At 38.6% G+C, this 23,938-nt stretch overlaps 2 protein-coding genes across 3 annotated transcripts; one reads left to right on the plus strand and one right to left on the minus strand.

Moving 5' to 3' along the window:
• Positions 1-4,248: 4,248 nt before the first annotated feature.
• LOC138052277 (uncharacterized) lies at positions 4,249-13,216 on the minus strand. Of its 2 annotated transcripts, XM_068898679.1 has the most exons (6): positions 13,131-13,216; positions 10,752-10,811; positions 8,065-8,264; positions 7,695-7,817; positions 6,273-6,476; positions 4,249-5,638 (listed from the first exon to the last, which is right to left on the minus strand). In XM_068898679.1, the coding sequence occupies exons 3-6, from the start codon at positions 8,254-8,256 to the stop codon at positions 5,564-5,566; spliced, it is 594 nt and encodes a 197-aa protein (XP_068754780.1). In that variant the 5' UTR covers positions 8,257-8,264; positions 10,752-10,811; positions 13,131-13,216; the 3' UTR covers positions 4,249-5,563. The 2 variants fall into 2 exon arrangements, with proteins under 2 accessions (XP_068754780.1, XP_068754781.1); XM_068898680.1 differs by lacking the exon at positions 10,752-10,811.
• An 832-nt stretch (positions 13,217-14,048) lies between these two features.
• LOC138052261 (uncharacterized) lies at positions 14,049-22,356 on the plus strand. The gene is made up of 7 exons (XM_068898660.1): positions 14,049-14,261; positions 15,521-15,948; positions 16,417-16,560; positions 18,106-18,276; positions 18,950-19,025; positions 19,294-19,374; positions 21,294-22,356. Exons 1-7 carry the CDS (start codon positions 14,153-14,155, stop codon positions 21,407-21,409), a joined length of 1,125 nt encoding a protein of 374 aa, XP_068754761.1. The 5' UTR covers positions 14,049-14,152; the 3' UTR covers positions 21,410-22,356.
• The last annotated feature ends 1,582 nt before the right edge of the window (positions 22,357-23,938 follow it).

Genomic DNA, 23,938 nt, shown 5'->3' on the forward strand with positions numbered 1-23,938 from the left:
CACGCGTTCGGCTAATAATAGTAAACAAATAAATCGTTGCAAATTCAAAATTGAAACTTGTCGACCGCGTAAAGAATAATTAACAATTAGTGAATAAGATCTGAGGAATTATGTAGATCGAGGCATGTGTTATCCAATGGGAGTGAGCAGTGAAAAAAATGACAACAAAACAGTATCTTACCGATAGTTCGTCCAAATCACGTGTCGAAAACGATTCAGATTGAATATTTTATCATTTCGGAGTCCCATAGCACCCAGTGCACCTCCCCCAGTTCCGCCCTTGACAACCGGGAAGTGTCTGCTGACTGGGGGTGTCCGCTTATGGGAGCCTTAAAAAAAAAAGTGCAATAGACGGCATATAATACACCACATCAATTCTTTTAAAGCTTTTAATTAAGACAACTTGTAATTATGTTTCAAGGTGTAGACAGGCCAAACACGACTCTTATTGGTCAAGATGGGAAATTCAAAGACCTCAGAGCTTTACTCTAAAAAGTACAAGTAACATTGTTCAATTACAGTTACAGGGCACCCCCTAGAAGATGATTACGTTGGAGCACGTGCACCCCCTCGGTTACCAAAAAAATAACGTTTTAGTTAAAAAGCACAAAAACTGCATTAAGTTAGATTTTAATTTGCCTCATCATTTACAGATTTATCATACTACAGCCCTAACCCTCTTAAAAGCATGTATTATACATTGTCTGACATATAAAGATTGGGCTTCCTGTGCATTTCCGTCTGACATGTGCACCACCCTAGCCAAAATCCTAGATCCGCCCTTGGTTGTTACTAAAGTTTTCGAGAGAATAATATATAATCAGGTTTATGCGTTTCTAGTGGATAATAATTTGTTAACAAGTAGCCAGTCCGGTTTTCGAAGCCTTCACTCAACGGTTACAGTTAGAGGCCACTAACTGCTGGGCTTATAATATTGACAATGGCAACGTGATTCAGTAGTATTCTTGGATTTGCTTTCGATACCGTGGATCACGAGGTTCTGCTATCAAAATTGCATGCATACGGGTTTCGGGGTGCAGCAGGTAATTGGTTTGAGTCTTATTCAAGTGGTCGAAACCAGCAATGCAGTGTCAATGGCCATCTTTCAAATAGTCGCTCGCTAACATGCGGTATTCCCCAGGAAACAATATTAGGGCCTTTGCTGTTTCTAGGCTGATCTACGATCATGGAGGGTTGATATACCGGCTAAATTTAAGGCCTCGCTATAGGTGGAACCAGGAAAGATAATTGCTTGCGCGCGTTTTTGTATTCTTTCAAGCGAATCAGATAAATATTGCAGCAACGCAGCAAACACAACACATGCATATTCTAGTATAGAACTACACCATGACACTATAATGCACGGACACGCCACAGCGCCTAAGTTGCCTTAATTAAGGCGTAATGACTACGGTTGGTTATCTCCATTATGTGATCGCAATGCACCCAGGTCACGTCGTGGGACATAAAAACTCCAAGAAATGTGAACGACTTGACCTCTTCCAAAATACAGCCGCACGTAGCAACGGGAGGGCATTGGAAACTATTATAATGGAGAAAGTCAATCGCCATGATCTTACATTTTGAGGGGTTAAGGCACATATTGTTATTAACTGCATGCGTACGCCTGGACCTCTGATACAATGTATGGTAAAATAGATGGTACATTCCTAGGAATTATTTCGATTACCGTTAGGTCATCCACAAACTTAGCGCGTGGAAGCCAGCGGTGGATAAGGTCATTGACCATAACCGCAAATAGCATCGGCCCCAGACGTGTTCCCTGGGGAATGCCCCCGTTTAATTTAGAAGGTGGTGAGGAAGATGTGGCTATTCTAACTACTTGTGATCTCACCTCTAGAAATGATACTATCCACATCAGGAACTGAGATGGCGGAGATGTCACCAGGCAAGAGTGGGCTAAAGTTGGATGTTAATCCCGTGAAAAACCTATTTATCTTGCAGCATAGAGCTTCAATGTTGTCAATATGATGACCATCGCACAACTGCACATACCACTGACCTTCACGTGCCGAAACTCCCGCGAGGTTTTTGATTTCACTCCACCACCTGCGGATGTTCTTAACCTTGTTATTGTAAAAAAACTGTTTACAGGTAGAGATGGCATTCGCAACTTTATTACGCCATAATCTAAAGCCATCAGAGTGACTGCTAAACCTAGCCAGCATTCGACTTCTCTTCGCAATCCAGCACTTAATCTTGCTGGTCATCCAGGGCTTATCTGAGCAATGGAGACGAATCACTTGGGTAGGACAAAACCTGTCAAGAGCATCTATGATGATTCGTTGGAAAATGTCAAGCTTTCCCTAACAAGAGTTAGCACCGTAAAATTCAATCCAGGATCGGAGTGGGATGTTAGCCATTGGCCGAACTCTCGGAGTCTGCTAGGCCGTGTGTCACGACGTGTAATAGTTTATTTATAGGGCTTCTGTGTTGGTTCGTCCGCATGTCGCTTGATCAGGATACAATAATGGTCACTCCTACCAATCTTAGGGAGTTGGACAGGATCAGACATTAAAGATGGCCTGTTCCTTAGAAGCCACTCGAGAATACCAGTGTCAGTGCCAGGTAAGAGAACGGATCCCCCATTCATGGGCCTCTTCCAATATTAGCTACTCTGCTATTTTTAGATAGGCACCGGATTGGCTATGATGGGGCATGGGGAGCCGTTCTCTTACCTCATCCTCTCTTTGCCATCGGTCATGTTCCTTCTCATTCCAGATTAATTTAAATACATAGAAATGTGCCTATTTTGCAATTTAGACTCTAACGACTCGATTAAGGACTACAAGGACTACAAACAGCAAACAAGAGACTGTCCTCTTGAGAGAAATGTATTTATATCTTTAAAGTGTGGGCTATAAAACGAAAGAGAGAAATGATCCTCGCACTTATCTGGACAATTGAAGCAATTGTCTCTTATAGACACCTTCATACGTACCCCATGCAGACACCTGAAAAATTCAGAGGGCTCCATCGGGATTCCAACCCATGACCCGTGCGATGCCGGTGCAAGGATCATTTCTCTTTCTCTTTCGAAGGTTCTTGCCACGTTTTTCTCGACTTACCCTGTGGACAACAGGAATAAACACATCAAGTGTTTCTTGCCTTTTAAGACACCTGTCAAAAAGATTGGTTCATTTCTGTCACAAGCCAGGGGAACAAACATACACACACACACCCATACAAAAACCAATTCGTTGATGAGTGTCTTCCTTTTGATTAAGGGTGGTCAATTAAGGTTAAACTCCAGGGCCTTGACGTCCTATCGGAGACATTAGGAAAGTAAAATAGCAACGACCTCGAGGAAAACGAGAAACAAAAACCAATGCCTTGAAAAAGGAAATAGCATTTCTGCGTTCTCGCCATGTGCGTTTTGCATTTCAGTTCATCAGTCTGTCGTTGTCGTTCTAACGACGAGGGAGGTAATTAAAGTTGTGGTTATATAGAGGACGGTGTCACCCTTTCTCTTTTATTTTCAAACGGCCCCACATCGACCACACCCAATTAATTCGTGAATCATGAGTCGGTACATGACCAACGACTTTTTTCTATTCTCCTGGAACAATCTTGAAATATTCTTAGTATAAATTAGATATGAAAATTAAAATGCCCTTCGTTCTTTGTTACAATCAGTAGACCCACAAAAATATTAATCATATTGTAATAATACCCAGCTGCTCTTGGATAGATGAACCTCCTAGCCAGATTGGGAACAAATACACAGGAAAACGTAAGATCATGAGCTCAAGTTTATTCAACATCATCCCCGAGATAATAAAGCCAGTCGACTGCATGAATACTTTAACTTTTCACAGCTTGGAAGATTTTTACAACGAGTACAAAAGTTTACAAATTCAATATTTAATTTAATATCAGTAATTCTTAGCGGGCATTAAGCAACGCCTCACAACGCTTTTACAAAACATTGAAAAGTACGACGATCATGATGAATAAATAGGAGAATACAGAAAAGAAAAATTTTACCTCGCATTTAAGCAAGTCGACTGAGATGGCATTTCTAACAGGAGATAAAAGGCTTCTCATGTAAAAGTGGAGGACTTGAGAACTTGAGTGTGCACTTTAAAAAATACGTTTCCAGCAGGTCAATTTTTTTTTTTTGTCAATTTTTATTTAAATATATGCATTTTTTAGAAAACAAACCTTACAACACTAATACAACTGACATTTTTACATACTTACAATACTTACAACATGAATTTACTTACAATAACAACAATACCTGAAACACTAATCTTACTTACGCTACTTAACAGACTGATAGAAATATTGCTTACAAAGCTAAAATACATCACTTACAATACTAACATTACAGCTACATTACAGCACAAAATATATGTAGTACGGGGAGCGAAATAATAGTACAATGAAACACAACCAGCTTGTTAGCGCCGAATCCTAGCAATTGGGGACACTGTAAACTCAAATTAACGAATATTAACGCAAAGTCTTGAAAAAGGAAACTGGGGTAAATAGGAAAAAGTTTTCCGATAGTATATTTGAGAGATTAGAGAGATTTTGCATCACGGTTACGTAAAACGGGAACCGCGTAAGCTTTTCGTGACCCACGGCAACTGGATGGGAACGGACTGTTAATCTCGAGTATTTAGTCAAAACAGAAACAAAAACTGGAAGAAAAAGACGTTATACTATAAAATGAAAATCCTTACCTGTCAAATTTTGCGAGTCTCGATGAAGCTATTTTGTGAATCAACAGAGAGTCAACGTGTGTTCATGAAGAAAATTTCGCAAAGGAATCATGGTTACGCTGTAACTTTTGCCGTTCGCGTTTCACGTAAACGTAAATCTCTCTATTTACAGCAAATGGCAAACGCCAGGCTGAAATTTGTACTTTGCCAGAATTTTCTATTATTCTACTGAGCTCCTTTTTTGCCTGTTATCGATAATAGGGCCGTTTATACGAGAGAAAATAAGCCGCGGCTTACTCTGGCCGCGGCGTACATAATACGCGAAAGGAACTATTTATACGAGTATTAACTCCCAGGCCAAGATAAGCCGCGGCTTGAGAAAGCCGTGAACGTATATTTTCTACCATTTATACGGGGTGTTCGCGTCTTATGTAAGCCGCGGCTTATTTTCTCTCTTATAAACGGCCCTAATGTGTAAATTCTCAAGCAAATTTAAAATAAGAGAATTTTCGTGGTTTTACTGCAAGCAACAGCCTGTTGTTTCACTTAAAGGCGATACTAATAAAATCTCCCTATGAAAAGAAAGTGTACAAAGTCTTCTTTGTGAATGGGATCATTTTAAATAAGAACGATTTCTCGCCTTTAGTCCTTATCATTTTTACTGTACAGTCTCATGTTGAGGAAATTATATTTACAACTTTAACAAGTGAACAAAGTTCACATTTACAGATATACTGAAAACTTTTAGGGACTGAATGTTTACTTTTTCATTCTTTTCCCTTAAGAAGTAATTAACCACTTCAATTTTATTCCTCTGATTTATTTCAGAATAAAAATAATTTAATTCTTATGGCTTAAGTTTAGTGTGACAGTCACGAGGATACACTTGCCATCCCGGTGCTCAAGTGGTCATGTTCGACTCCAGGCCTTGATTCGTCGGAAGGAATCTGAAAAAAATACAAAATAAAAGATAAGTGCCTCTAACACACTATTTGTGAGAGAAATTCTTCACAATTATAGCAACGATTTATTAAACGAGTGACAGAAACATTTAGAAATGAGATTCTCGGTTGACTCTTCAATCATTCACCAAAGCATGGCATGCAATCAAACCATGGTTAGTGGGACCATTTTGACAAGGTTAAATTGATTTTCCAAATATCAGTTGACTCAAAATCAACTCCTCCTACCCAGGCAAAAGGACCCCATCGAAATTGAACTGAAATGACCGAAGATGGTTTCGGAACTTTAAAGTCCTAAGCCTTGGTGGATAAGGCTATTTCATCCGGCTCTTAATGTTCTTCTCCCAAACATCCAATAATGTGCCCCACGCTGACATGCCTGAAGCAGATTCTCTCGAGCAAAGTCAAGAGTACTACGTCAGCACAAGAGTGAATTCACTCTTGGTCAGCAGAGGAGAGATTCAACAAACTCAATGAAAATGCAGCACTAGAATAAGAGTCAAATTGCTAGATCGATAAAGGATACGTTGCCATCAGGCACTGTGCCAACCCTCCTCGCATTGGTTGCCTTTTGACCAAGCTACCAGAAGAAAAGAGTGAAAAATAAAAATGAACTTACCATTGAGAGTGATAACGTCAACGGTTCGGTTTTCAACAGAGCTTCACCATCTAGGTCTCCATTCAAAACATTCAACAAACTTTCATCATCTAGATCTCCATTCAAAACTTTCACTACAGCTTGCATGCTGGAAGCATCACTTTTTGGAAGAGTAAAAGTGACTTTCTCTGACAACCGCATCTCGTCCACTTTAATCCTTTCAATCTGCAGTATACATGACCAAATGTCGCTTTCAAAGGCTGGTCAAAATTTCATATGAGTCAAATATTTTTTACTATAATGTTTTGTCACATGAGTTTCAATAATCATACACTGTAAGTTTTGATTTACAGATCATGACCCAGTTTCAATTTGGTATGGCAAAACAGAGGCTTCAAAAAGACAACACTTCGTAAAAAGGATATGAAGCCCAATTTGCTTTAATAAGCTTTAGCTATCATGAGACCGAAGGCAAAAGTGGTGAGCAGTAAATAATATCACTTTTACCTTTGTGTTTATATATTAGCCTTACTAAACCAAACAAGATACTAAAAAATTGGAGAAACTTTTTTTTCTTGGAAAAGGAGGTTAGCAAGGTTTTACTACGTCTCTTTGTTAGTGTTCTCCTACTCCAGAGGGACTGCTTTTAGCGGTCAAGGGCTGTATTAAATAGTAATTAACTTTATAGGGAATATGCAAGTGATTACATATCTTAACTTTCGAATATGAAATTTTATAAAGTTATAATCATCGCTGATAAAGAAAGATTTAAAGGAGTTAAACAGAAACTTAAAAAATGGAAGAGAACGAGACGAGACTCGAACTCACATCTGTGAGAATGCTCAAAGACATGAGCAATCTGAAGTGAATTCAGAATATATCAATATTCATTTCATTCACCTCTAGCAGAATTCAAATTAAAATCGAAATTTGCCAGCCCTTCTCAGCTGGTTTGAAAGCTACATTGGTAGAGAAAGTGCAGTCGGGGCGCAAGGTCATGGGGTCATGGGAAGTTATCCTGGGCCCGGTTGTTCGAAAGCCGATTAACTTAATCCAGGATTAGCGTTAACTTTTGTTTCATGTTTTAAACTTTTTGGTTAGAGTTTCTTTTGATTATTTTTGTTTTTCAAGATCGACATCTACTAATGTAATTTTATCCGAATATCCGCGTCGAACAGCATTTGAGAGTAGAGAAATAAACTTCTTGGTTAACTTTTAATCTGGGATTAGCGTTAATCGGCTTTTGAACAACCGGGCCCTGGCTAAGAGTCAAGGCTCTGAGACGTCGGTCAGCGCATATGTCATCAACAACACTCCTTCTTAGGACTAATGTCACCTAGTATGGAGGATCTCACTTCATCAAGTTTTGAACAGTCTTCACTAACACCATCCAAACAAGGAGTACACATACGGTAATATTGGCTAAATGTTGTTGGTCATTACCTTTCTTATTGCTCCCAAATCTCCCATTTTCAGCATTGCAAGAATTTTGTCCGTAGGAGATGATTTCTTCCAGCAAAACTTATCAGAATGCACTCGACGCAATCCTAAACGTAATTTTTCTTCCTGTAAAATAGATATAAAAAGTCATGTGAAAGCTGTCAGTAGACAAATGAAAGATAGAAACCTGAAATCCTTTTGTTTTTAACCCACTTGTACGCCATGATCCTCTTTCTTATTAACATGTTTTCCAGACAAGAGCAAAGTTGACACGCCTTTCAACATATACCCTTTGAATATACAAGGTTATGGAACCATAACCTTCTTGTTCTTTCTTTTTCTTTGGAAGCAAATATTTTCATTCGAAGAATACCTGAAGGAAGCTTGATCTGTTTTTTGATGAAGCTCTTGTAATGTATAAGAAAAGTTGCTTGCGGGGAAGGTTGTGTCCATGGCAATCTGTTGGCTGAACGCAACTGAAAACGTCCAGTAAGTACGTATCGTCCTCACTGCATAGTTCCACACAGGATTTTTGCTTTCTCAGGGAAACTTCGTCTGACATCATGGAATGAACTACATGAAAGAGTACAAATAATTGGGAATATTATTTGCGACTTGAAGTCATGTTACATTAAGATCATTATAGGCAACAAGAAAGTTACTGGTTGTGATACTTTTTCAGGTACTCTTCGTCTTAATTAACTGCGAGGTCTGTTTAAAGGGTCTTAATTTTGGAAAACAACCGTGACAATCCACAAAATTAAAAAAAAAAACAACAGAACAGAGGGTTTCAGATCAATTATATCGACAGAAGACCAATATCAAACTGCTTGAACAAATTCAGTAGGAGAGCCCAAGCAGGTTAAGGACGGTGCCTACTATTGTTATTGCGCATACGTTCTACGCATCTGGAAATATTCAGGTTTCCTATCGGTGATGCTTCCTAATTTAGTGATATTTTTGCGCGGTTTAAGGATGGTGCTCACTAATTCCAAGGTATTTTTGCCCCGGTTTATGATTATGCACGACATGTAGATCTTAATTAACTGCAAGTGTTATTGAAATCCAAAAAGAAAATTGGGGGTAAACACGCATTTTTCAAAGATGATTGATGAATAATATTTGTAAAAAGCTTTAAAATACAAAGCAATGTATGGCGTTTTTTCCCAAATTGAAGATTATAATTATCTCTCAAAAATACATATGCATGGTTACCCCCAATTTTCTTTTTGGATACCGAGAGTACTTACTAAGATCAACTTTCCCCGGATAGTTTTAAACTGCGCAAAAATATCACTGTCTTGGTAAGCATCACCGCATTCTCGTTGCCAGAGCTGCGATCCTCTTGGCCAGCGCCTCGCAGCTCTGGGAACGAGAATGGCATCACCGATAAGAAACCCGAGTATCTCGAGATGCGCAGAACAATGACAATGATAGTTAGCCGGGAGAAGCGTCCCACTTGGCTTGCTTTGTTCTGCAGGTTCCATACCGAGAATCAATAGCTTGTCTGAATTTTGCTCTTGACTGCATGAGTCTTATAGCGTCGTAACCTCCTAGTAATTTGCCACATTTATTCCAAAGATTCTGCGTGTTTTAACGTCGGGAATCATAAATTGAAGCTGTTTTTGGAGCTTGTTATTTTGAAGACGGGTAACATGGGCTTGGAACTTTAGGAATTGTTTATCAATGAAGTCTGGAAGTGGAATTGTACGGGTTATCTCGTATAACTTTTTATTAGAGATTATGAAACTATAATCACAATATTTTGTGGGTCTTTTTTGGCATATCCTTTGTAAACCATTTTTCGTAAGAAACTGCGGTAGATCACGACAAGTCGCTTTTTTTCCAACGTATGCGCAATAACATTAGTAGGCACCGTCCTTAAACCTCTTTTCCCAAGCTGTCTCCGCATTCGTGGAACGCCGCCATTTCCATCGATTGCTGTGATTTCGCTCTGATTTCGCCCCAGTTTCCCAGAAAATCTAGGCTTTGTAGCTTTCATTACGTCTACATGACGGGCATTCTAGTTCAGGCAATAGACGATACTTTCAGGTTTCACTGAAGTTTTTCAGGCAAAAAAATTACACTATAGGCATCGGAAAGGATAAAGAAAAGAATTTTGGTTCATTGAATGGAATTTCAAGCCTTAAAATCGCTGAAAAGGTAAGATTATTTTCGTAGCGTCATATTTGCATAAAATTCCCTCGTTGGTCTTGTCATCGCACGGAATTGTGTTTTCTCTCGAAAATATTCGCTTGTTTTCGCCCCAAGTCTTGCACATTTACCTTGATTACATGTCCAGTGAATTCTTTTATCCTCTGGAATAAATTTTCCGTCGAAAAATCGGTAGTTTGGGTGGTTTTTGGCCAACAGACGTTTATTATTTGTAATGTGATCTTTCTCGTTGCCGTCGCAAATTTGACACACATCGAAATATCATATTACACATTGATCGCTAATCAAATTACGTAAAAAAATCCGGAAATATTCATGCCTAGTCAATTTTCGGTCCAATTTTTGTCCAAGAAAGCTGATAAAATGAGGAAGATTTTTATTTTCCCTTCAAAAGTTCGTAATTAACGTTTAAACAACCAAATTTGTGTGGAAACTGATTTTTGTGTTAATTTTTTAATATTTTTTTTAGTTCTCTGTAAATAAGGTATATATGGTTTTGGAAAGCCATTTTTTAAGCTTTAAAATGATGTATTGCTTTCCCCTAACTTTTTTGTGATAGTCATTTTACGCGCGGTGTTTTGTGGAAGGAAAAGTAAGTGAAAGAGTTAATTAATTAATTGAAACTACCCGCAGAAAGTAGATCTTAGTAAGTACTCTTTGTATCCAAAAAGAAAATTGAGGGTAACCATGCATTTTTGAGAGATAATTAAGCTTCAATTTGAGAAAGAACACCATACATTGCTTTGAATTTTAAAGTGTTTTACAAATATTATCCATCAATTTTCTTTGAAAAATCTGTTGTTACCCCCAATTTTCTTTTTGGATTTCAATAACACTTGTTAAGATCTAAATTTCCTGCATAATCATAAACTGGGACAAAAATACCTTTGAATTAGTAGGCACCGTCCTTAATGAAGCAGAACACTTGGCAAGGAGACCAACGCGCTGGAAAGCCAAATGGGAAAAGTATTTTGTTCAGCAAAGGCCAACTTAACATTAACAAAGGTGCTGGATCCCGAAGGACGGATCTAATCAGTGAAATTTGTATTAGACAACAATTATTGTGCTAGATAGCCCCGATGACACAAGTTAGACCAATAGCCACTGGTAATGGACTCCCTGCTAAATTTAATAAGAGTCCCTTATGGTCTCCTACCGTCTGCATGACACAAAGCCAAGGGCTTCGGATGTCACTGTCGACCAGTAGCTTGACCATCTAAACTCATCAAGGCCAACGTGTTCAACACAGCCAAGGATGATCTCAGCTTGTCAAACTGAAAAACAGAAGATTCACTACAGCACTCATTTATTGTTATTTAGCTTATACTAACTGCACTCCAAATAATAACTTCATATATTTACCCTTTACCGTCATATTCTTTGGATCATTCTGCTGATTTCTTAAATGCGTCAAGCCCAATAAAACATGGTGGCTTAAATCAGTGAAGTCTCGTGCCAAGAACACGCGCCGATAAACACAGTGGGGGAGTGTTTAACACCGCTATTTATTTGTTCCTTTATTTGTTTGTTTATTCATTTATTTATTTATCTATTTATTTATTTATTTATTTATTTTTCTTATATCCTGCATTCTTAATGGTCCTGGAAACAGGTTGAATATTTGAATCTTGCTCTAGAAACGGTGCACAATCGATTCATGATGAATCGGAACGTCACTAGCAATCACTTTGTTGCACGTCACACTTTAGTGATTTTAGGATTTTAAAGACTATTACCAGTTTATTTTGAGTGCATCACCTCTTATGAAACATTCTATTCTGTGGACATTGAATTAAATCGAGAGACAACTAACAGTACTGATCACCGCCTGAGTGATCAAAGTGACTGCCTTTTGACCTGTCACTAGGCCTAGAAATGTTTTTAAACGTAAATAATTAGAAGGTCGCCACTGCTATAGAAATAAAAAGAACTTCTTCCCGAAAGAAAGTTATGTTAAGCTCGTAAAATTCAAGAAATATTCCAAGGATTTTATCACAGGAGGGAAAATTTGCGTTTCAAAATCGGCTCGAGTGGTAAATTAAAAGTTTCAAACTGATCATCCGATTTTGAAATTTTAGATAGAAAACATCGCTCATGCCCACTGACTCCTGCAAGGCAATCGCACGCGCAATGACATTCGTTTTTGAGCCGAAATAGCTGAAGGATGTAGTATTAACATGTGCTCTTCTTTTTTTAAACATTGGTGGCTCTATATTATGGGCTGAAATTTGACTCTCTCGAAGAAAAACTCAGTATCGCTAATCAACTTAAATTACCACGGAAAATGTATTACGTTACGGTCAACATCTCTAGGATATCAATACCCACCCGTCAACAAATCCGGAATGCATTCGCAGAAGAAAATAAAGGATTGTAAGGCTAGTCTTTTAAACTAGATAGCTATTGAGGAGCTCAAAAATCCACTTTTTTTAACAAAGAAAATCAAACCAAAAATTAGTTTTAATACGAAGAAATTTACATGTATGCGTATAGCTTGCGCTGTTTTCGATACTTCTAGTTCTACATCAACTATATAAACCGTAATAAAGTTCTTTAGTGACAACTGCAAAGAAATTGTCCGCAAAATGCCGGGTTACAGTGTTCAGTATGCAGCAACACTTCTTTTTCTTTCTTTCTTTCTTGTATCGTCACCGAATTAACGAAATTAAATGTTAAAAACACGAAGATATAAACCTTGTTGGCAGTCCTCTGTGGTCTTCGGAAGCTCAAACCGTTACTGACTAAATTGTCCAAAATAGTCAACGACACCTGATCAATTCTATGGCATACGGTTTAACTGCTTTGCTTGAAAACAATCCCTATATCAAGCGTGCGGCTAATCTTTAACCGGTCTCGTGATGATCACAGCATGGATTCAAACAACGAAACCGAAATTTAGGCCGTGGGGAATCCCCTACGCGATATGAGTTATGAAGCTGATTAAATTTGTCAGTCATGGTTATATCGTGTGTATTAGTTAGAAGTTAAAATCGCGTGAGAAGTTGTGATGCCAGATCACGCACGGTATTGTTTATTTACAAGCCACGAGCATGTTGCGGCTTTCTATGCTAAGTTATGTTTAATGCGATGAAGAGGCAACCGGCCGGCTCAACACATGTTTTAAAGGAACTACATACTACAAATAAAACCTCGTCTTAAAAATATATACTCTGTTTATCAATTAATTCATTGCAGAATTCACCGGAATAATCCGAAGCAATAAATCACTATTAGAAAAGAGAGCACTCAAGATATAGTACTTACTTCTTGAGTAATTTTGGATAGTGCCAGATGTTCTAAAAAACCTCTGTATAAGTCTAGATCAGCAACTCAAAACGTCAACAGGCTGATCCATTTATGCATGCTGTCTTCAATATATGCGACGAGTAGTTTGGCGCTGGATCCGTTATGAAGGTAATCCGTATTCTTGCTAATGGATTCGCACCAACCAAATAACTTCACAGGTGAAAGTATTTTAGGAAATAAAGAGAGCTCAAGTAAGAGCGCTTGTTTTTTTTTTTTTTTTTCCCTAATGACGTAAAAGAGTATTTTAAAACTGCTGTCATTTAGAAGGTTTCTCCAAGTCTAGTTTTCTATTGGATTTTGCCAAAGGAGGTCTCTATTTTTAATTTACATCTGTCAAAATATACTTGTCAGTAAATCAAAAACTTATCGGAAAAGTACCCTGTGCAATTATCAAGATCCATCGAAAGTATATGCGACTGTGTTTTTGAGTACTTCATCTGGGGATTCCCCTAGTGAGTGTTTGCGGCTTAAATAATTTGCATAAATGCTTTCGAAAGCGTTTTCAGTTTCGGTGGGAAAAGGCCCTGTTGACATCATTAGATATTTCGTTATATTTTGTAAACCACAAATAATGCTAACTTAGCTTAAAATTCTTGGATGAAGGTTTCGAACATAACGGTGCTATTCAACGGAGGTTGAACTAGTTAATAAAAGTTTTTCAAGTCTTTTTAAAAGAATTACCATTTAAAATTCAAATTGCATGAGAAAGTTTTATCATGTCACGTTCTCCAAGGTCAAAGTGAAAATAATAATGAGTGTCCAGGGGCCTGGAATGTGCAACGCAGCAAAATTTCCGCTTGGGAAAAACCCCGAGATGTTGGCTTTCCCTTAATTGGTAATATGATAAAATAACAAAATTGTGATGGAAGGAAGATTGGATTCACAACAATAGATAACAATGACTGTGGAAAATGAAAAATTCGGCGTGAAACGCAATATGAGGTAATGTCTTAAAGTGTAATTGGCTATGACCTTTGGATATGGATATAAACGAAAGCAACATAACAAGTTCTACGCAGTACACCACAGCCTTGCAAAAAACAGTACTGTCACTCTGCGGAGTTAAAAAACCAACACATTTGGCTATGGGTAAGCTTAGAAGATTCGTGAAGTAGACAACATTTCAATTTTGTCGGCGATCATGTTTTCGTAAAAACAACACCTAAGGAAGACAAATCCTTTTCCGTGTTATTTTTTTCCTTTTTTATGTGGGGTGTCCAGCAACAGCAAACCGCTCTTTTTCGCCTTGTCAACAAAAACGTTCTTGTTTAAGTCCGTTTTTTCATCTCACAGGATAGAATTTTGTGTCTGATTTACTGGAAACGACAACAACTGAATTTATAATTATATATATACTATTCGATTCAAATTCAGTGGAACAAAAGTAACGCATTCGGTTCGAGTATTTGTGACATCGCGCCAAATTTACAATGATTAGAGTTTAGACTAGTTTAATGTTTTAACGTTTATTTATAAAGCTTTATAGAGCTTTTGTACGTTTTAGTCTTATCTTTTTGCAGCGTAAAAAGGAGAAATACTCGGACAGCCTGACATCCTTCAAGGCGGTGTGTAACGGTCAGTCAGGTTTACCTGATATCCGATTGATGGCATTAGGGCCATTTATACGAGAGAAAACAAGCCACGGCTTCCTCTGGCCGCGGCTTACATAAGACGCGAACACCCCGTATAAATGGTACAAAATCTACGTTCACGGCTTTCTCAAGCCCTGGCTTATCCTGGCCTGGGAGTTTATACTCGTATAAATAGTTCCTTTCGCGTTTTATGCACGCCGCGGCTTATTTTCTCTCGTATAAACGGCCCTATTATTCATACTAGCTTGCGTAGCTGTAGACTGCGAGCAGTACTCTCTCTTTTGCTCTAAATCGTTGAAACGAAAGAACACTTCAAAATGGCTGAAACTGCGGGTCGCAAATACCGCTTTCTAACCAACGCCCGCGGTATTTGCGACCCGCAGTTTCAGCCATTAAAAGTCCAGAGTAACAGAGACTGCTCTCAGTCTATCGTAGCTGGCGGTATTTAGGGGCGCTGTGAAATTAATTTTTCCTCTCGCGCCAACAATACCAAATTAATACCGGCACTTACGCAGGCTACCCACATACAAGCACTGCAGATTTGTGCCTTGTGGTAAAGATCCGGCCTTTCAATCAGTTCATTTTGGGACGGGGTATTGAAACAAAAATTGCTTCCAAGGAATTGGTGGTTTATGAAAAACGGTTGCCTGAGATAGGTCTATTCGCAAAGGCAGGTTTGCCAGTTCTTGCGAAGGACTTGGAAATTCAATCCACAAAAGTTAGTTTTCAGAATGTATCACATTTGTTTTGTTTCAGTTGACCAAGAACAGGTCAACAACGACCGGGGCTCAAAATACGTTCAAGTCAGCTGCTGTTACGAAGTCAAGAAAGGACAAGACACTGTATCAATTGAGCACAGCTGTCTGGTGAACGCAGGTAACACATGGAGCATCGATGTGAAATGTCGACCGAAACAAAGTCTTGTCAAAGCGCAAACTGGACAATCAGACAGCTGGAGAAGCCTAAAGGAGGTTTACCCTGATGCAAAAATAGAACACAAACATAATGACATCGAAGTAACCCTTCCAGTGCTACCGGAAGACATTGAAATCGCTGCTTTTGGACGACCAGGAAAAAACGACAAGAAACGAATGCAAATGGTGATTTTTGCAGAACAGCCAAGGCAAGGACAAGACTGGAAGATTTTGATCTATCTGGTAGATGATACCACAACAGCATGTAAGGTACTTCTGCATTCCCTCATATTATTTCTCTACAGCTTCACTCCAATTTGTCTCAATTAGTGTTCTCTCTTTAGGTTGACTAGATTACCTGAGGACCGGCTTTTTTCGGTAACCAATGTTCATACTATAGAGTTTTCCAGTATTGTCTCAAGCTTCTACAGTGCGCTTGATTTTGCGTTTGACTGTACTGAATGCACGTACTAGTCTCCATGTACAGTGGTTGTATGCCTTCTACGCTACTCTCAGAATGGGGGACGGGGGGGAGGGGGAGAGGGGTTGGTCGAAGGCACTTAAGTTGAAGGATAATAAGTGGTAGCAATCACAGAGCCACTACTTTATTTGCGATTATTCGAGATCAGTATTACATTTTTTCAAGTAGTTGGCCTAAGGTCAGTACATGCAGCCGCATCTATTTTGAATTATGGTGGTCCACGATTCTGAATCAATACATTTTGTTGCAATAATCAGCAGGTGTGCCAGAAAGAAGAAGAAAGACATCACAAACTTCTGGTTCCAGTGGCTGGGATCTTTGTGTCCAACAGTGATAAGGATATCAGAATTGAACTCGATGCATTAGAACACGAATGGAAGATCAAAGGAAGTAAAGTGAAGGTAAGCAAAAAGTGATAAAGTTTTGAATAAGTAAACCATTTTCGCAATTGGTTTAGGCTGCTCTGAATCCACTCCAAAGCCGATGTTTTAATTTTTTTATTGAGTTTTATCTTAGCCTGAGAAACCACATTCCCGCAACAAAAAATGAGGGTTACCGAGTTCGTTTTCAGTCATTTTTAAACGTTTAAATACAACTGAATATAGGGTTCTTTTAGATGGCGTTTTTGTTGTCACGGTAACCTATTACGTCACCTTGATGAGTACATCTTGTTAAGCAATTATTGGTTTTTCATTTGGTGCCAGAACACGGATTGCCGTTCTGTTGTAAAAGTAATCCTGCTAAAAAGACATTCCCTCCAAATTGTCGAAACTGGCATGAGACACATTAACTTTTCCCGAAATTTTACGATCCTGGAGGAATCATTTCCGTCGCATTAATATTGTCCTCAAAAAACGTATGATGATAAAATTGCTATTATAATACTTCAATTCTAAACGCAGAGTTTGACTGTAGATTAACCGTCGTGGGGAAATGAAATAAGCGTTATCACGTCGTCAGATCGAATCATTCTTTAATGTACAAAATTAAACAGATAAAAGAGATGACTAATTCGTTACCCCATAGGCGCAGGCGTAGTTCCCTTAATTGATTAGTGCCTTGCTTTCGGTGATGGGCTGGGCAACCGGATTCGATCCCTTATGTCCTGTGCCCTCTAATCCTCGTAATGATTTCGTTGAAGTGGGTATTCAGAATAAAATTTCGTGCTTAAGTCTGTAGCCTTAATCTAAGCACTTATTTCAGTCATGGTTTAGGGCTGAGGTTTCAAGTGATTAGCTACCATGTATGGTCAAAGATTGTCCTGCTTGGGGCTATTATTGTCTTGTGGGCGAATTGTCCGACTCTGGTTTTTTTAAACAACGTAAAAAATCAGGGCCCGGCGTTCTCGGCCCTGCATGATGGAATTAAAGCCCCGTTTATACCCGCAAATTTCAGTCCTTGACAAGTTTCCTTGACAATTATCACTGCTCGTGCATATGATCGACAATTTTTCCTCGACAAGTTCTTCTTCAAAAGGAATAATTGCTGGTATAGACGATGAACAAGTTTAGCCTGTGTCTGCAAAGTCAGCGAGTACATAAAAATGTTCCAATCCCTATAGCTCGTCGGAGCTCGTGCACTCCACCTCGTCTTGCTTTTTAGCCTTCATCATGCGAGAGCAACAAGCCTGAGTGTGATGCTGGGAACTAATCTCATCAATATACCTTGCCACATTTTCTTTCCGTCCGTTTACACGAACAAATTTATTTTATTGACAATTCTTCCTTGACATTTGTCAAGGAAGAATTGTCAAATTTACTTTATTTTTTACAAGTACATCCCTTGACAAGGAAAAAATACTTGTCAAGGGAAACTTGTCAACTGTAAACGGGGCGGCCCTACAAAAGAAAATCTTGAGTTGTCGCTACATTTGCCGGTGATCATTAAGATACCAAAGTTAAAAGATATCGATTGTTTCTTATTTGTTTAATTGCTATTGCTTTCAGACCATCAAAGCAAGTGATGCTTGGAATGCGCCAGAAAACGCCACCGATTTTCCAAGCTGCCATTTTGATATCATCCACGTGGACAAAACAAAGCAATCATTTTTCTGCGGAATCACAGCATCTCATGAAAACGACACTGCGAGATCAGAGATTGTGACCTATTTTAAACGAGTTAGTAGATGAAATTCTTAGTTTTCAGTAAAAGTCAAGGAAGAAAATGCCACGCGAAGAGAATTTCATTTTAAAGACAGCTCGGTCTGAAATTTAAATTCCCTTTTCGCGACAACTGAATGGTATGATATCCCACTGAACTTTAGAGACACTTCCTCTCTTTGAATTGTTCTTCAACAAAGGAAAATGATGCAATAGTTTAAGATAAAAGTGAGAGGAAATGGGTAGCCTACATGTATATACTGCCCTCTGTATACTGGCCCTGATCTGCAGTTCAGAGTTCAATGTCAACGAAGCTTCCGTAACACGTATCAAATAAGAATTATCTCTTTAAACAGAAAAGGTGTCAAAAAAGCTTTACACTCAGTTAAAATCAAAACCTTAACAGGACAGTACAATGTCTAACCTCGTAACACCTCCTGCAAGTTATTTATTATACTATTTTTGTTAATTCCCAAGGCACCGTTCATTTCCAATGAACAGATATCATGTCAAGTTTCAGAAAAATCATACCTAAAAAATGCAATTGACTTTAACGTACAAGCAACAAATAAGACTTGCATTAGACTCGGAAAATGGAAAATAAAAGGTTACCATAGATTGCAAGAAACCATTACGCAAGCCACTCATAAAAATGTAGAATTCAATTACATGATGTCGTTGTTGCTTTTAGGAGAGAAGTCAAGAAATCATTCAAACTTCGAAGAACTTACCGAAAGCCAGTAAATACCAGTGTGTTCAGCTAAAAGGTAAAAAAAAGCAAAGGATCTGAAATTGTCATTTTACAGAGTTAACATTGACACGAATAGTCCAGAAACGCGGTAGATGGGTCAACGGGTGCAAATGATCCGCCACCCGGTCTTCGTTGGTTTACTGACTACATGGACCGTTAGGGTTAGAAACGACTGTTTTATGAATTCGTATTTACGTTCCTTTTTATTTTTATTATTATTATTATGATTATTATTATTTTTTTATTTTTATTTTTATTTTTTTTTTTATTTTTTATTTTAACAGATGGCGGTGAATGGCCATCGATTATCTGGTGTATGTTATTTTTTCTTCGATCTTCTGGCGTCCAAGCCTCGAGCTCAACAGGTAATGGACATTAATTTAAACGGTCACGACAAACCTTTATCTCATGTTCCATACCCCTGACTTCTACTCTCAGACGACCATAGTTTATCAAAAGTTCTCAACGAATTTGGTTACGATAAAGTCGAAACGCTTCCTTATCATTAGACAGATGGCACATCTAGAGGCAAATGACATCCTCTATCCTCTACAACATGGTTTCTGCAAGAATAGGTCCTGTGAAACTCAGCTCCTAGAATTTGTCACCGGCCTAATTAACATCCCACGGAACATAAAGTAAACAGACGTCATTGGCTATTACTGAAACTTAAGTAACAACACCCTAGGCAGCTGGCTTAAGAACTTCTTGAACAACAGGCAGCAATGCGTGGTTGTTGACGGTAAACGTTCGACTCCCGTCCCAGTTCTATCGGGCGTACCACAAGGCTCGGTCATCGGTCACTATTTCTTATTTATATCAACGACTTACCAAATGGCATGAAATCCAAAGTCGGGCTTTTCGCTGATGATACTGTCTTGTACCTTGCTATCATTAACAGCAAAGACTGTCAGCAGCTTCAGCACGACTTAACACTTCTTCAGATGTAGGGAGAGGAATGGCTCATTAATGCCTCAAAGTGTGAAGTACTCCGCGTCTCGCGTGCACGCACCAAGATCCCGTTCACCTACGTATCGAATGGTACTCCACTTAAAGAAGCTGACCACATCAAATATCTCGGTATCCTTATTTCAAAAGGTCTTAAGTGGAATAAACACATAGATGTAACAACAGCCAAAGCCAATCGCTCTCTCGGGTCCCTGAAGCGTAATTTGAAAGTTACTTCAAGTGGTTTGCGTGAGAAGGCGTACATGGGGTTTGTGCGCCCTCAGGTCGAATACGGTGCAGCAATCTGGGACCCTAGACCAGGTGTAGAAAATAACGGCGCCCACAAGATCGAAATGGTACAAAGGCGGACCGCTAGGTGGACTCTAAGGAGGTATCTCAAAACATGCTCCAGGACCTTGGCTGGAGGTCACTAGAACAAAGGAGAGCGGATGCAAGACTTTTTCTCTTGCACAAGATCCACAGAGGACATGTTCCAAATTAACGCCTCCAAATACCTCCGACCCATGACACGTAGATCCCGGCATTCCCACAATAATAGCTTCATCCACCTCTCTACCAGTACCTCGTGTCACCAATTATCCTTCTACCCCAGAACTGTCACTCAAATGGAACAGTTTACCACAGTGTATTTTTGATACTGATGACCTTAACTCATTCAAACATTCCGGCTCACTAATCACTCACATGCAGTCCTGTAAATTAGCTTCTTTTTCTGTTTCTTCTTTCCCCATTATTTCGTTTTTCTGTATTTTATTCATTTTATTGCTACACCGTTGACCCCAGCCATTAATCTTCACGAAAGAAGGGTAGGCTGTAATGGTAAATAATAAATAAAATGACAGCGTGCCCTCTTGTTTTTCTTACTCTATTCTGTTTCCATTTTACCAACATCGTTTTGCGCCAGTGTATATAGAGTATTCACCATCTTAACACCTCTTCTCTGCGATCGTTTACTAAATAAATCAGGGGTAATATAAATCAGAAGATACCACGCAAGCATAACTAACGGCCCAAAACACACATACCGGGACGATAAAGTATGCTTTCCCTTTGGCCGCTCGAGGGTGATTGATACTCGTTGTTAATCCCTTCGAATGAATCAATTAGAATGCATGCAAAGCATTAATGAGGCACAGGAAAACTGGCTACCGAAGCTTGAGAAATTAAAAGTTTATTATTATAATAAAACATATAATTCTAGTACGTGTGAATGTTATTATTATTGCTTCTATTAGTAGTAGTAGAGAGTAGTAGTAGTAGTATTGTGTTTGCCAAATATTTGCTAAAAACCCACATTATTATTTCTTCTTAATAGGTACAGTTCCGACCAATCAAAATCAGCGTTTTATGACAAAGAAGGATAATTCAGCAGAAACCCTTTACAAATTTTTACTCCATCTCACTGAACCAATAAGACCGACAATTCTTTAGAAATCGTGCTTTGTATCGTCCGGTGCCGATCTTTTGCATAATTTCGCTAGACCTTCAATGGCCGCATACCGAAACATTGTTAAATGCAGATTAATATCAGCGTTTTATTGATCTGTCCTTTTTGTGGAGACTAATTTTCGCATGAAACGCATGAAAAGAGTATGGAGGCCGATGCGAACTCATACCGGTTTGAGTTCGTCCCGCTGTCATGGAAATACCCCTTTAGAATATTCCTTGAGCACACAAAATACTCGCCACTAACTCATGTGGCGCGAAAGGCCCGGGACATGGTATTTTGTGATCAGTTTTCCTGCTTCAAAAGTTTGAGTTCGACTTTGTAAACTGGTCAGTGTAAAATGTAGACTAAGGTTATAATGTAACTGTTGACAAAGCCCATACCCTTTAGAAGTGCTAACTGAAGTTTGTATTTTACACTGACCGGTTTGTAAACTCAAAATTTCGAGTTTGAGAACTCGAAATTTCGAGTCTGCAAACGCAAAATTTCGAGTTTTTAAATCCAATAACGAAAATAAGTATTGTTTGATATCTCGTCGAGAATGCTGAAAGTAGTATTTCCGAGCTTCAAGATTTCAAAATTTTCTAGCGGAGAATTCCTCTAGAACCCCCTACAAGTTGGTTTTATTCACATCACGCAGGAAAACTAGGTAAATTCAACGGTCTATCAAAGTTCAATACGAATAGACAAGAAATAGTATACTGCAAAGAGTTACTGTGTACAGGAAAGTCTCAGCAAGATAAGTAAATTTAAGGGCATTTTATAGCTTCGGCGAGTATCCTTCAAAATGAGTTACAAAATCATTTCTAGTTTTAGTGGGGGAAAACGACCTCTTTTGCACTATATAGATTAGATATTCTACCATGTGCAACGTTGTCAGCCTGACGTTTTTGCAAAACTTTTCTTAATTAAAATTTGGTCCTGCCTCCTATGTTGTTTGTGTAAATTAAGTCTTGGGATATACTGGCTCACGAAAATAGGTACGAGTGATATTAAGTTGGAATAACGTACATCTTTTCGGAAAAAGGACTCTTAGATAAGTCAATTAGCAATTGTTCCAGGACCTTTCCCTTCGCTTTGGGGAGTTGAAAGTCCTGGGAACGTCGTCGGTCAACAACAAAGCGGAGGGAAAGGTCCTGGGAGCGGATCAGTCATTTCATGCGCGTCGACTCCCAGAAGTGATCGGTAGGTAAATTCTCTTCACAATTTCATTGAAGTTTCAGTCAGACAGGTATTGAGAATGAAGATTATTATACAGTTGTTATTATCAGCCAGGAGCCCATAAGCTCCTGTATTATCTTTAAGAGGTGTAATTTTGATATAGCACCATCTTCTCATGACCACCAAACAAAAAACTCTGTGGTATTAGTTGGAAGAATGAACGTTTCGATAGTGGGAATGAAAAGATTGAGAGAACATTGCCTGACCAAATAAAATCACCGAGAGTGTTTCTCGTGCCATTTGAAGACTGATATCGCTGTCTGGTACGGTGACGACCAGACTTTTATTAGATCAGCTTGATTGATTGATTGAAACTTTATTAAAGTGTCTAAAAGAGCCTGCTAGCTATAGCTAAGGTTAAAAACATATGCTAATTGGGGGAAAAAAAATAAATATGATTTAAAATAAAATATTAATATAAGCATAAATATATAAAATAATAAAATAATAAAAAATAACATGATGGTATTTACAATATTTACAGATTTAGAATATAACTATGAATTGCGAATTACGAATAACAAAGATGACAACACTTGCATCCGTTATCGATTAATAAGGGAATAACATGACTTTTTCGGAAATATTGTTTATTTGCGCCCGCGTAGTGTCATTTGCGGCCCGAGCGCAAATGACACTACAAGGGCGTTAATAAACAATATTCCCGAAAAAAGTCATGCCATTATCATTATTATCAATAAACAAGGCCAAATGATATCAAGAATGCGAGTTTTAATAAAACAAGCTAAGTGAATAACGAATTCAAAGTCACTTCAAATCATTGACGATTCGACGACTGAAAAAACTGCAGTTCAAAACCAGAGTTTCGCAAATGATAGGTTTTCCCGCGTTGACACTAGGCTTACTCTAATTGGTTAAAATCCATCGGATGATGAAGCAAGAACCAATCAGCTGTAGGGCTTATATTGCATTAGCAGCCCGCTGTCAGTCTTTTGCGGCCCGCTGAGCGTGTGTTTTGAAGAGGCCGATTTTCTATTTGGCCTCGTATATTGATAATAATGTAACTATATCTATAGTACGTATTTTGTTTTTGAAACATTTTAAGGTGTTTAATTCCCTCAATTCAGGGGATAATTTTCCCCAAAGCTTGGGCCCCAAGTGGCGAAGAGAGTGCTTGCCATATTTTACCGTGTTGTGCCTGGCGGCAGAGAAATCAGACTGCCTTAAATTATACTTGGATCTATGATTAATAAAAATGTCACTGATATATAGGGGGGGACATTGATTGTTCTTGACTTTGTACATCAAGACACAGATGTCTTGTAGTCTTC

This window comes from Montipora capricornis, chromosome 6 (genome assembly GCF_036669925.1).
Source record: "Montipora capricornis isolate CH-2021 chromosome 6, ASM3666992v2, whole genome shotgun sequence".
Classification (NCBI taxonomy): domain Eukaryota; kingdom Metazoa; phylum Cnidaria; class Anthozoa; order Scleractinia; family Acroporidae; genus Montipora; species Montipora capricornis.

Coding starts and splice junctions, on each gene's coding strand:
- LOC138052261 (XM_068898660.1), top strand. CDS start 14,153: ATGGATATAAACGAAAGCAACATAACAAGTTCTACGCAGTACACCACA. Junction 15,949..16,416: donor ATACCACAACAGCATGTAAG/GTACTTCTGCAT, acceptor TGCAATAATCAG/CAGGTGTGCCAGAAAGAAGA. Junction 16,561..18,105: donor TCAAAGGAAGTAAAGTGAAG/GTAAGCAAAAAG, acceptor TATTGCTTTCAG/ACCATCAAAGCAAGTGATGC.
- LOC138052277 (XM_068898680.1), bottom strand. CDS start 8,256: ATGATGTCAGACGAAGTTTCCCTGAGAAAGCAAAAATCCTGTGTGGAA. Junction 7,818..8,064: donor ACAGATCAAGCTTCCTTCAG/GTATTCTTCGAA, acceptor TCTATTTTACAG/GAAGAAAAATTACGTTTAGG. Junction 5,639..6,272: donor TGACGTTATCACTCTCAATG/GTAAGTTCATTT, acceptor TATTTTTTTCAG/ATTCCTTCCGACGAATCAAG.